This window comes from Euprymna scolopes, chromosome 1 (genome assembly GCF_053919585.1).
Source record: "Euprymna scolopes isolate OS-2025 chromosome 1, ASM5391958v1, whole genome shotgun sequence".
Taxonomy (NCBI): Eukaryota; Metazoa; Mollusca; class Cephalopoda; order Sepiida; family Sepiolidae; genus Euprymna; species Euprymna scolopes.
Window position 1 is genome coordinate 80,451,568 of NC_136482.1, and position 12,131 is coordinate 80,463,698.

At 36.9% G+C, this 12,131-nt stretch overlaps 1 protein-coding gene and 1 long non-coding RNA gene across 3 annotated transcripts in view; one reads left to right on the forward strand and one right to left on the reverse strand.

The window, feature by feature from the left end:
- The window catches only part of LOC145242465 (uncharacterized), a 276,276-nt gene that overhangs the window by 241,325 nt on the left and 22,820 nt on the right, over positions 1–12,131 (reverse strand). The gene's annotated exons all lie outside the window — the stretch shown is intronic.
- Positions 1–12,131, forward strand: part of LOC145242392 (uncharacterized) — a 146,359-nt gene that overhangs the window by 132,210 nt on the left and 2,018 nt on the right. Inside the window, exons 4-7 of the mRNA XM_080105452.1 lie at positions 5,806–5,941; positions 9,189–9,409; positions 10,682–10,822; positions 11,436–11,805. Coding sequence (XP_079961578.1) covers positions 5,806–5,941; positions 9,189–9,409; positions 10,682–10,822; positions 11,436–11,805 — 868 coding nt within the window. The remainder of the gene's footprint in view (positions 1–5,805; positions 5,942–9,188; positions 9,410–10,681; positions 10,823–11,435; positions 11,806–12,131) is intronic.

Genomic DNA, 12,131 nt, shown 5'->3' on the forward strand with positions numbered 1-12,131 from the left:
TTTTTTTACTTTGCTTATTCTTAGGTTTTCATTAACACTCCCCACCAAAATACACCCGGGCAACACCGGTTACCCCCGAAGCAAGGTTATTTAAGCCATTTTTCATGTGGTTTTTTTTTAACGTTCGCTTTTCTGCTTTGCGTTTTCTTTATTGTTCGTTTGCCTTACGTTAGTTTTTTTTACTTCGCTTATTCTTATGTTTTGATTAACACCCCCCACTCCCGCCCGAGCACACACACCGCCAAACACCCGGGCAATGCTGGGTACCCCCGCTAGTATATGTATAAATATAAAAGCGAAAATGTGTGTATGTATGTGTGTTGGTTTGTATGTATGTATGTGTGTTTCTATGTCTCGTTAAAACTTTCCAGGGGGCACGGATTTTCGCCATATTGGTATCATTTTAAACTTCCAAACTTTGCCCGACAAATATCGAAAAATTGGCCAAAAACGTTAATTCCTTCACCCTGAAATCAGTAGTTTTCTACAGGGGTGGTCAGCAAAAACCGTCCTCTCATGACGAGTTCGCTTCTACGCATGCATTATATGACGTCATAACCTGATTTACTTTAAATATTTGAAAAAGCGACATAATTTTGTGGACGTCGTCTTAGTTCAGTTGTTTAGAGTGCGGCCTCATTGTCTAAAGGTTTTGGGTTCGAATCGTGGTATGAGATGTCTTCTTTATTTTTCGATTTTTTCAATTTTAATATTGAAGCAGGGTTATTTAAGCCATTTTTCACATGACGTTCGTTTTTTTGTTTCGCATTTGCCTTACATTAGTTTTTTTTTACTTCGCTTATTCTTAGGTTTTCATTAACACCCACCACCCCCACCCAACTACACACACACCCAAAAACACCCAGGCAACGCCGGGTACCACCGGCTAATCTATATATAAATATATATATAATATATATATAAAACCCTTATCCTGAGTGGCTTCCTGGCCTTGATAAGTGGTGATCACTGTGTAAAAAAAAATATATATATATATAAATATATATATATAATATATATATATATTATATATAAAAGCGAAAATGTGTGTATGTATGTTTGTATGTGTGTTCGTGTGTCGGCTAAAAACTTTCAACAGACACAAATTTTTTTTTGTGTTTTTTTTTTCGATGTTTTGATTACCCACCGCCCGGGTACCCCCCATTTTATTTTTCAGATAAGTTTCAACGTTCGTTTTTCTGTTTTCTTTTTTTACTTCGCTTATTCTTAGGTTTTCATTTGCCCGACTTTTAAAAGATAAATATTCAACAATTTTTGATCGCCGCGTGTGCATTAAGCTTTTTCGTATCATAATAAAAACGAAACAGAGCTTAAGACATCGTTCCCAGTCCTCCGTGGCCTGGGTGACAAGAAACACAGAGTTAAAGATTTCGGCCAAGGTTCTTGCGAATCGTTTGTAAGTTGTCATCACTGACTTGATCGAACTAGACCAGAGCTATGCTGTGAAGGAGGAGATCAATTCAGGGCAATTTTCATTTGATCCATACGATAATAGACGGGACAGAACACGACGCCAAGGCCACGCTGATCAGTTTGGATCAGTCCAAGGCTTTCGATAGGCTGGACCATTGGTTCCTGGGATCTGTGGTGGAGGTGATCGGTTTTAATCCGGACTTCCGCAAGTGGACCTTTGTACTGTTGACAGGCCAATGGTAGCGGTGCAGAGAAACGGTAAGCTGTCGGAGTCATTTGCCGTCTCCCGGTCGGTGCAACAGGGTTGTCTGCTGTCACCTCTCTTGTACATCCTGGCGTTGAAACCCCTCCTTCGCAAGTTAAGGGATGGGGAAACTACACCAGTCTTGCGCGGGATAGCTCTCCCTGGAGGCACACGAGCCATGGTTTCCGCGTTCGCTGATCACGTCACCGTGTTCGTGTCTTGCCCCACGGACATTCAAGTGGTCACCGAGGTGCTCACTCAATACAAAGAAGTTATGGGGGCCGTCTTCAATCGCGGTAAGTTGGTGGGTCTGCAGTTGGGTGCCTGGACAGAATAAATTCGCTTCCGGGCATCTTCAGTTGGACCGACGGCCTGGATCCTCGGTGTGTGGTTCAGACCAGGTCTCCAGCTGGAGAAAAACTGGTCGGAAGTAGAGGCCAAGGTCAAACCTGTCAAGACTTGAATTCGAAGGAAATTGTCCTTGAAGGGTCAGGCGGAGACGTGCGCTACATACGTCTTTCCGCTCATCCTTTACCGTCTGTCTGTACTTCCCCTCCCTGCAGAACAACGAATCAGCTTACAGGAGCACCTCGATTCACTCTTGTGGAACGAGGGTAAGCATTGTTTGCAGAGAGGTCTGTATTCGAAATCCGAGTGAGGGAGGTTTGGGACTGCCTGATCTCCTGCATCACAAGCACGCAGAGAGGTTGGCCTTCCTGAACCGTTCGCTGTACGTAGACGTTCCATGGGTCACTGCAGTTGAAAGCTCATTTTCCAGTCTTATATCTGACCCCTCGGTCTCGACCAAACTTTGACCGAGGGGGGAACAAAAATTCTACGCTGAATGCCGGTCCACACTTAGAGTATTGCCGGGTACCGGTATCCTCGACAGTCTAGGAACAGGCTTTATCGGGAGCTAGTGGGGTGTAGCAAAAAGGAACCGCTAGTGAGACGGATTGGGATATCGTTAGAGGAGGTCTGCTCTCAATGGAGTTGGGCGCTAGGACGAGACTTTCTTACCAACTCGGAATTTTCCCTTACCTGGCGACTTGTCCGGAACGCACTGCCCCTCTTTGACGAACTCCACTTTCACAAAGAAGAGGCCCGGGCCTATTGCCTGCGCTGCGACGAAGGCATGATGGAAATGGTCAGTCATGCTTTTTTCTGCTGCAGAAGGCTTAAGACCCTCCTAGGGTACGTCAACGAGGTAACGGCTCGCATCGATGCCAAGCGCCTTCTTGAACTTGACAAGTCATACTTTGTGGAGAACATTGATCCACCGCTGCCTAGGGAGAAAAGAATGGGTTTTCTGGCAATCCTAGCAGTAGCAACAATGGTCATATGGATCACATGCCTCAAGAGAGTCCGCAAAGGAATATCTGTTCCGGATCGGGATCTGATCGTCTACTTTAAACATCTGCTTAAAGTAAAGATCAGATGCGATTGGAGGAGGTTGCCTCAAGTCGTCTTTGACACGAGGTGGGTGCATGACACTAGCTTGTGCATCCAATGAGGTGCTAAGTTTGAATTCGTGTTACCACCATAGGCATGGCATACGCGGTACTGGGTCCTACGGAACCCATCCTGCTAGATTAGCAATAGAAAATTAAACAGACTCTTGACTGGTGGAACAAATGAGATTCAGTCCCCCGATTGTTTGTTTTGGCACTAGAGAACCTTCCGAAGCTACCCTACCATTACCTCCCCCTCTTTTGTTTTGTCACCCCTGGTCAACCCTTACTCGGAGGTCGCCTTCTAACACCCCTCATTCACCCCCTTTTGGTTTTTTGATGCTTTATTTATTTTTTCCCCCAATACCCGATAAGAATCCACTCCAATCACCACTAGGGATTTCTCCGCTTGTTTTTGGTGCCCCAGAAAACAGTAGGCGATCTAACTACTTAGATTAGCTCAGGAAGGGACCTTACTAACAATGCACTAGGCAATTTTATTTGATCATTTTTTCTAGGTTGTTTTCCCCACTCCTCAACACGAACTTTTTGTTACCAAATTAAGAACTTTTATTTTTCCAATGAATTGGACTTTTTTCACACACACATATACACACTTATTTTATTTAAAAAAAAGAAAAAAAAAATGCACACACACACACACACACACACACACACACACACACACACACGCAGTAATTGTAAATATATGCTTTTTGCTAAAACGCTGGGAATTCATTAGTTAGTTTAGAGTCCACAGAGTGAATGAGGTATTGTGGTAAATGTTGCCAGTCAAGAATAAGTCGCCAAAGACTCCAATTTTTACTTTAGTTACAAAGACCCTGCAACATTCCCCTCCCCAGATCTTATAAGGCCTTGTGCTTAAATTTATTTTGTCTTTTTGGAGATTTTATATTTTTAAATTTTTTAATTTTATATTGAAATTTTTTTAATTGTAATTTTTTCTTTAAACGGAATAAATTAAATATCAAGATCAAAATGTAGTATCTGTTCCGGCAGATACTGCAAGCAAAGACCATATGTGGGGGCAACCTCACATATAAGACCTTGGTCAATGTAGGGGAAACCCTTCATACCAATTGTCACTATCCAGCTCCCCTACTCCCCGGGGAGTTGGTCCCCATTTCCCCTTCACTCCTCCCATTAAAAATCGGCCTTGTGCCTAATTTGCTCGGTGGGGGAGCAAATAAATACCGACATTGCTCCTGTGCAATCGCCGGGAACGTCCAAAAGCAATCAGCTTTGATCAATGTGGAGTTTTTCCTTATATCAGACAATTGCCATTCAATTTGGACAATCCTCTTTTTATAGGGAGCTAGTCCCCCCCCCAACATCTTGGGGAAACCAAAAAAATAAAAAATAAAAAAGCCTTCCAGCAGTAAATAAAATACTACCCCCGCATTCAAAGTTGACCTCATTAAGTCATTAAAACGGGCACCTGCCAATTCTAAATACTTAAATAAATTCAAACGTGTTTCTTTTAGTATTTTGTGATGGCCTAGTGATTAGCGTTGCACGTTTTTTTTTTCACACTTTAATTTCCAACTTTGCCTCAAGGGTTCAGGTTCGATCCTTCTTACTTACCTACCAAAACTTTTTTTTTTACCACCCCCCCTCCGACACAAACACCCGAGTGATCACACACACCTCCAAACACCCGGGCAACACCGGGTACCGCCCGCTAGTATATATATATATATATATATATATATATATATATTCATAAGTTTGTATTTAGGTTTCGATTTCAGCTAATGCACCCAAGTCAGGATTTTTTTTTTTTTTTTTTTTAAATCGCAACTTTATAATATATAAAAATCGATAGAACATTAACTATATATATAATCTAATAATATATACGAAATCTGCAATAATTAAAATATCATATTTAAGCGTACTTTATGACCGGGTTTTGCCCTGGTAGCTTAGATAAATACTTTTGCAGTTTTTACAAAAAAGCTATAGTAATATCATATCTGAAATTCTACAAAATGTCAACACCAATATATTACATATGAATGAATCCCATGTGGAATTTCCACAGGTCTCGGTAGTTGTTCATTATTTAAATGACCCGTTTTATTCTTATATAGGTGACTTAAATAAGAACTAACCTTTGATGTTTTTGTGTTCGAAGTTTTAACCTATTATTCTTTAATCAGATTATTATGTCTAAGAATAAAATATAAGTGCCTGAATGTTCAATGGTAAATTTTATATTGGAGTAGTAATTATTGGCATATTGGTAAAAGTTTATTTGGTTGTCTAGTCAATATATTATGATTTAGGGTTACATTCCCAATTTATGCTTTACGACAAATAGTGTTTTCTTTTGTATTTTGTGAAGTTTCAGCGATAAAGTTGGCTTATTCAAGTTCTAAGTCTGCGATACGCAGACTGCTTTAGTATCCATAGTATTAGAAACCTTGGTAGCTCTTATATTACTGATAGGATATTGCTGCTGTCATTAAGAATGCAGAAGAGGGAAATGCTGCTTTGTTGTTAGTAAGGAAGACTGTTTCTTATGAATTACCTATATAAATTGGGGCTTTGAGTTACCTTGCAATATACATGACTAAAAGCTTTGTTAATCATAACATATGTTCAAATGTATACATCTATCGAATTATCCCAGTTTCTTTATTTCTTTTCCAGCAATATTCCTATACATACGGTCCTGTGTCTCCGGTTAGTCCAATGCTGCTGAAATGTCGCACTGAAGATGGCGAGCTGAGAAGTGCATTACCTCGAAACATGGACGGCCAATCATCGCCAATTATGAATCGGTCTTGTAAGTAGGAAGACAATTTACGAACGATAGATAACAATTGCGCAATAATTTACAACGTTATTAAGATTAAATGCTAAGCATATTTTGGTGAAAGATCATTTCATAAAAACAATCACCAGGAAACACATTTCAATCATGAGTTCAATTCACTAATAATCAGTTATATTTGACGATATTTTTCGGTGACAACTGGTTGCGAAATTAAGAGATTGGAAGGTTGAAATCTACTAAAATATCAAAAGGAGTTTCTTGCTTTTTGGCAGTGTATTGTATTCATATAAGAATCGACTGCTCATCATCAACTAATATAAACGTTCTAAATGTTTACTTTTCTTTTTAATGCAATTCTAAGGTTTTAACCAAGTTTGATTAGCTTTCATATTCTCTTATTTTTCCTGTTTTTCTTTAAATTATTCATTTTTCGAGTAATTATCTTCAAATACGGATCATTTAAGTGGGATCATTTAGTAAATGATTTACAACTGAAAGATTAATTTCTCAATGCAAGACAATCAATCTGATTGGACAATGTATAATAAAGTTTCTAATTATTAACTCAAATGTGAAAATGAGTTGCTAGGATTTTGACAGAGTGTTGTATAGTTGCTCATACGTGATGTGTTAGTCTTTTTGTGATGTAGTTACCAATCACTTGTTGAGCACGTGTTCTTTGATTCAGATCGCACGTGAATCGCGCATATATTTAGAAGTCGTCTGTGTGTTATCAAGAACACCTATAAACAAAAGAATACTTCGATTGAACCCATCAGAGTAGGCAGGAATTGGAACAGTTTCGGGGGACAGACTAAGAAATATGCAGGTAACTGTCATGTCATCAGGGGGTGCACAATCTTGTAACATTCTCACCTGCTCGTTGAGGTTATTTTATAGTACAGTATTTTTGTCTGTCTGTCTGTCTGTCATGCATATGCTGCGACATTCTTGTGATGACTGGTGTTTCATAGAGATGGGACTAAGCATGTTACTGTTATGACAGTAATAATAAAATCGATAGATATTTACAAGCTCTAGAACCTATATGGCAGAATGGTACCAACGTTGCATGATGGCTTCTTGACATAGTTGGTGTGTCAAAGGGGGCCATACTTCTAATACTACTATTACAGCTAAAGCCATTACCTCAACTGATGGTGATTTAAAGACTATTTGACGACATTCTATCAGATGTAGCATGAAGAACCCTTGACATAACAGGTGGGAGAGTCGACATTACAACTATTTGCTATTGTTACCACTCTAATAATTAATACTATCAATGATAAGCATGGATTCAAAACATGAATAACCAATGGAATGCCGAATGTGTCATATGGTTTCACAATTACATTACTACTACGACTATTACCTACACTAATAAAGTAATAACAATTACATCTAATATAACTACTACTACAACTAATAATGATAATAATAATAATAATAATAATAATAATAATAATAATAATAATGATGAAATTGTAAAATTGTAAGTTGACTACCCCCAACCCAAAAATAATAGCAGTGTCGGCATCAACTGGCACACCAAATAGTCGAAGAGTCAAGGGAGATGGAAAGACCAAGGAGAGAAAGCACTAACTAGACTTCCACATGGAGGTGCAAAGGACGCTGGGACCTTGTGGAGGCTTATTGGCATTCAAATTCCAATGAAAACCAATGATCATTGTCAACAAAAGGTCAATGACAAATGTATTGCGATGATGCAAATTCATTTACAAACGTTATTGATTGAGGTGAAGAGTACGGATAATCTGAGGAGACTTATTGTCACTCAGACTCCAGGGAATACCGCCGGTTGTTGTCATTGAGCAATCTCTGATGTTGACTTGTTTGAGAATTCTTAGTGCGATAATAATAATAATAGTAATAAAGCATTTAGAGCCTCCAAAACTATTGGACACAATGTAGCATGAATAACTCTTAGAATGTCAGATGCCTTGTTGAAGGTCTAAATTAAAATACTAATAATAAAAGTAGTAATTTTAAAAGCTTAAAGCTCCAATATTATTGCACAAAATTAGGTATAACGAGCTCTTGTGGTCACAGATGTAATAATATTTTGACTAGTGTTAGTAAATTTTGTTTTTCAATCATTGTTCATGTTTTATACATGCCATCAACCTTAACCGGAGTTTGATGTTGAATTCAAAGTTGTTTTTTTTATTATTTTTTACCACCTAAATGTTGCAATTTGTTGTGACTGAAGAAAACAAGTTTTCGGTGTGTTCAGTCCATTCGAGTTACATCATTACTATCCTTTGGGCTAACAACTGCCTAAAATGAATCCACCCGTTTACATTAACAGCACTCCAAAAGATAAATAAGTAGCGCCAATTCTTAAATAAACAAAATAATATATTTCAATGTTTCTGGTTTATTGGATAATGTTTTTTATTTCATGATTGTTGCAACGAAATGATGTCTCCATTACTTGATTGCGGATTTAAAGCTTTGTGATATCAGACCTTTTCACTAATGCTGTCGAGCCAAGATTGATGGAGTCACTACCATCATCTCAACACCGGTCTTTCATAAGCACTCTTTCTTACATTAAGTCCGTTTATACAGGAAATAATTTGCACAAATAAAGTTATATGCATAGGAAAAATTTTATGAAGTTATGCACCAAATGGGATCTGAAAAATTATCCAAATTTGAGCAAATTTGTACATTTGACAACATTGTTCTAAATATATATATATATATATATATATATATATATATATATATATTATACAAATTATTCATTTAAAAACTGTGCATTACTGATTCTGTAAATGGATCATGGTTTAATTGACAGAATACTTTTATTGGTTAGAAAAGTTCCTTAGAGTCCATATTAACTCCTCCAAGTTTCTTTTCTAGACAGTAAGGGCCTTCTGTGTGAGTGCAATCATCTCCAGAATCAGTATTGTATAATTTTTGAATAAATAGTTTGTAATTCAACAAAGCTTTCGATCGAGCACTTTATTGATTTCTTTTCAACATATCCTCACACACACACACACACACACACACACACACACGTGTGTGTGATTAGTTTATGTATAGTTTTGTTCTAATTCTAATATTTTTCGGTGGCTAAAACGGATTCATTTGGGGGGTGGGGCATAAAAGAATTAGGTGTTTATGTAATTTTAGTTTTCTTTTGTGAAAAATAATAAATCAGCAGGAAGCTTTTATGAAAAGTTGTAAATTTTCATTTGTGTCTTTATATTTTCTCTTGCAGCCTTTGCGTCAAGTATTGGTCATCCGTATTCAAGGAATGAATGGTCTCTCTTCAACGATAACCCAATGTCCAACCTGTCGGGTATGAGCCAAGCTAGCACAATGGAGCAGTCATATCATTCTGAGGAAAAAGAATCACGTCGAAGCCGAGCATCTGATCTAGACTCTCATGAAATGGTTGGCAAATCACGATACCGAGAAAGCTTGTTCAGTTATAACGGGGTAAGATTTACAATTCTGTATGTGCAATTAGTAAAACAATCCTATTGAAATTCGTAGCATTTTTTCGTGTTTTGTTTGCATTTTTGGAGAGGGGTTCAGTTTGTGTTGATCGTAAGATGAACAGATTGTGACTATCGTAAAGCTTTCAATAATTATTATTTAAATGTTACATGAATTTTTATATCAATATCCATTTTACGTATAATACCAAACTCAACTCACTTCTAACATCACTTTTTCGTTTTGTTTTCTTTTTGGAGGAGGGGGGAACGTTTTAAATGGCTGATTTATTTATAACATTACAGTATTTTATAGATATGAATATAGTACTATTCATATAAGGGTTCCTGTTAGATCAGCGAGACTAAGTGGGAAATGACGGTAGTCTAGTGGTTAACGACATGGACTGACAACCTTGGTGTTCAAAGTCTGGATCCAGTTCATTCCACAAAAATCAATTTCACTTAAGATGTCGGCAACCGTCTCGTGATCCCTCCCATAGATACCTGATGTCTTTCTAGAAAGAATCCTGACTAGAAAAATATCGGAGAAACCAATGCCAACAATAGAATTTTGGGATCCATAGGGTATGATGATGACTGAAGCTAAGTAACTTGAGTTACACACAAGGACTGTAACCCCTGATCATAGGAACACATAGGATACAGCAGAACTCTTTACACTTAGGCCTGTTTTTTATGTGTCTTTGTATATATACGTTAATAAACCAGTAAACTTACACAATACCTATGTTACTATGTATTGCGCATAAGCACATTACATCGTGGCAGCAATGGGATTAAAAAATGAAAAACATTAGAAGGCTTAAAAAGAACACACGTGTGACAAGAACAAGAATAACATTAGTGTCTAAACTAAATGAATAACCATTTGGGAAGACTAAATTCTATATTTAACAAACATTCATTAAATTCAAATGAATCTACAAAATCAAACATGAATATATTTTTTCAATTTTTTCATTAATAATTTAACTAAAAAAAGTTGTTTGTTCATTTTAATTGGAGGGAGTAGCCACCTAACTAAAATTATCTATGTATCAAAATAAAGAAGTCAGGATATTTGAAATTTTCTTTTCTTTTCCATTTTTTATTTAAAAGTTTTAGTTATTTCAAATTAAAATATTATGACACATCTGTGAACAAGAGTTTGGATGGAAGTGAAGGACGAGAATTATTATTAGGAAACAAAAGTTAAAATTTTTTTTTTACAAAACAGTAATTGCAATAATTTTCCTTTTATTTCACACAGTCTCCACCAGATAAGACATCAGGTGATTGGACCATTCTGGGCGCATCTTCCAAATCAAATGACACTAATAAAATGACAACCAGCACAACGTCGACCAGCATTGAATCTAGCAGTTCCAAGACACAAGTAGAATCTACAACGGTGGGTATCAATGGAGTTTATTTGTTACCTCTGCCAAAGAGGTTATGTATTCAATCAAATTTGTAACTATATTAGCTTGAGAACTTATGTTTGATTGGATGTCTTTTTTTTTTTTTTGGAGGGGGGTCTCTAAATATCATCTTTTTTGTGAGCGTTAAGTTTTTGAATTAAATTCTTCTTTTTATTAAATATCATATTTTTTATTTCGTCTATTAAACCCTGTATTATTTATTTATTTTACTGATATCTGTTCGTTTCCAACACTACTGCTGCTGAATAAAGCTAGATTTGTATCACTTGATCAAAATACTTGTTCTGATGACTCACTAGACAGACAACGGTTTTCGGGTTGAATTATTATTTACATCATCTATTTAGGCTATCTTTTTATTTTCCTCTTAGCTCTTCCCATCTAATTCACCTTTTATCCCACAAGCTAATACTTAATGTAAAAACAAGCAATCAAGATTACTAGAGTTTTAGTATTATGTAAATTAATAGCTACTTATAGCATCAAAGGTAAAGTTTTGTTTACCCTATTCCAAACCATATATGTTGAATCCTTGGAAACATCACTATTTTATTTTAACATGAAATATTAATATTTTTTCAGATGACTGGGGTCTCTTCCAAGAGTGAAGTATCTTCAGTAAAGGATTCCAATATGACTGAAATGACCAAGAAGGACAAGAAGGATGAGTCAGTTAATAGTTGCAATTCTGTTGATGCGGATAGCACTGTGATAGCAAGCGATGGTGGGGCAGCAAAGGGAGTTTCAACACCGACAGATGATGCTCAGGCTACTGATGCAGAGGCAGATACAACAACGGCAGCAGCAGCGGCACCTTCTGAAGATACTGGAGCAATCATCACCACTGACAGTGTCTCGTCTACGACAGAAGATCCAAAAGAGGAACAAGCAACTACAGAAGACACCAATGTGGCAAAACCAATTGTGGATAATAACTTATATTATCCAAAAAGTAGGTTTATGTCTCTTTATGTTTTCATTCATAAAATAACTATCAGAAAGACCAAACGTTGCTCAGGAATGAATGAAAAATACTACTATGTCCTTTTCACTACACTTATAACACCATATTACTTTTTTTCTTTCTTTTTTTTTCTTTTTTTTTTTTTTACTGCTCTCCCTCCATTTCGTGCTTAAAAAAAAGTTGAAATTTTCGGAAACTTAGTGTTATACATGTGGTTTACATTATATTAAAATCGGATATATGTCTTGGAATTTTAAAGTGGGTTTGCCCCCATAGCTTGCTTAGGAAGCATGGCATAGGGATGCAGCATATAG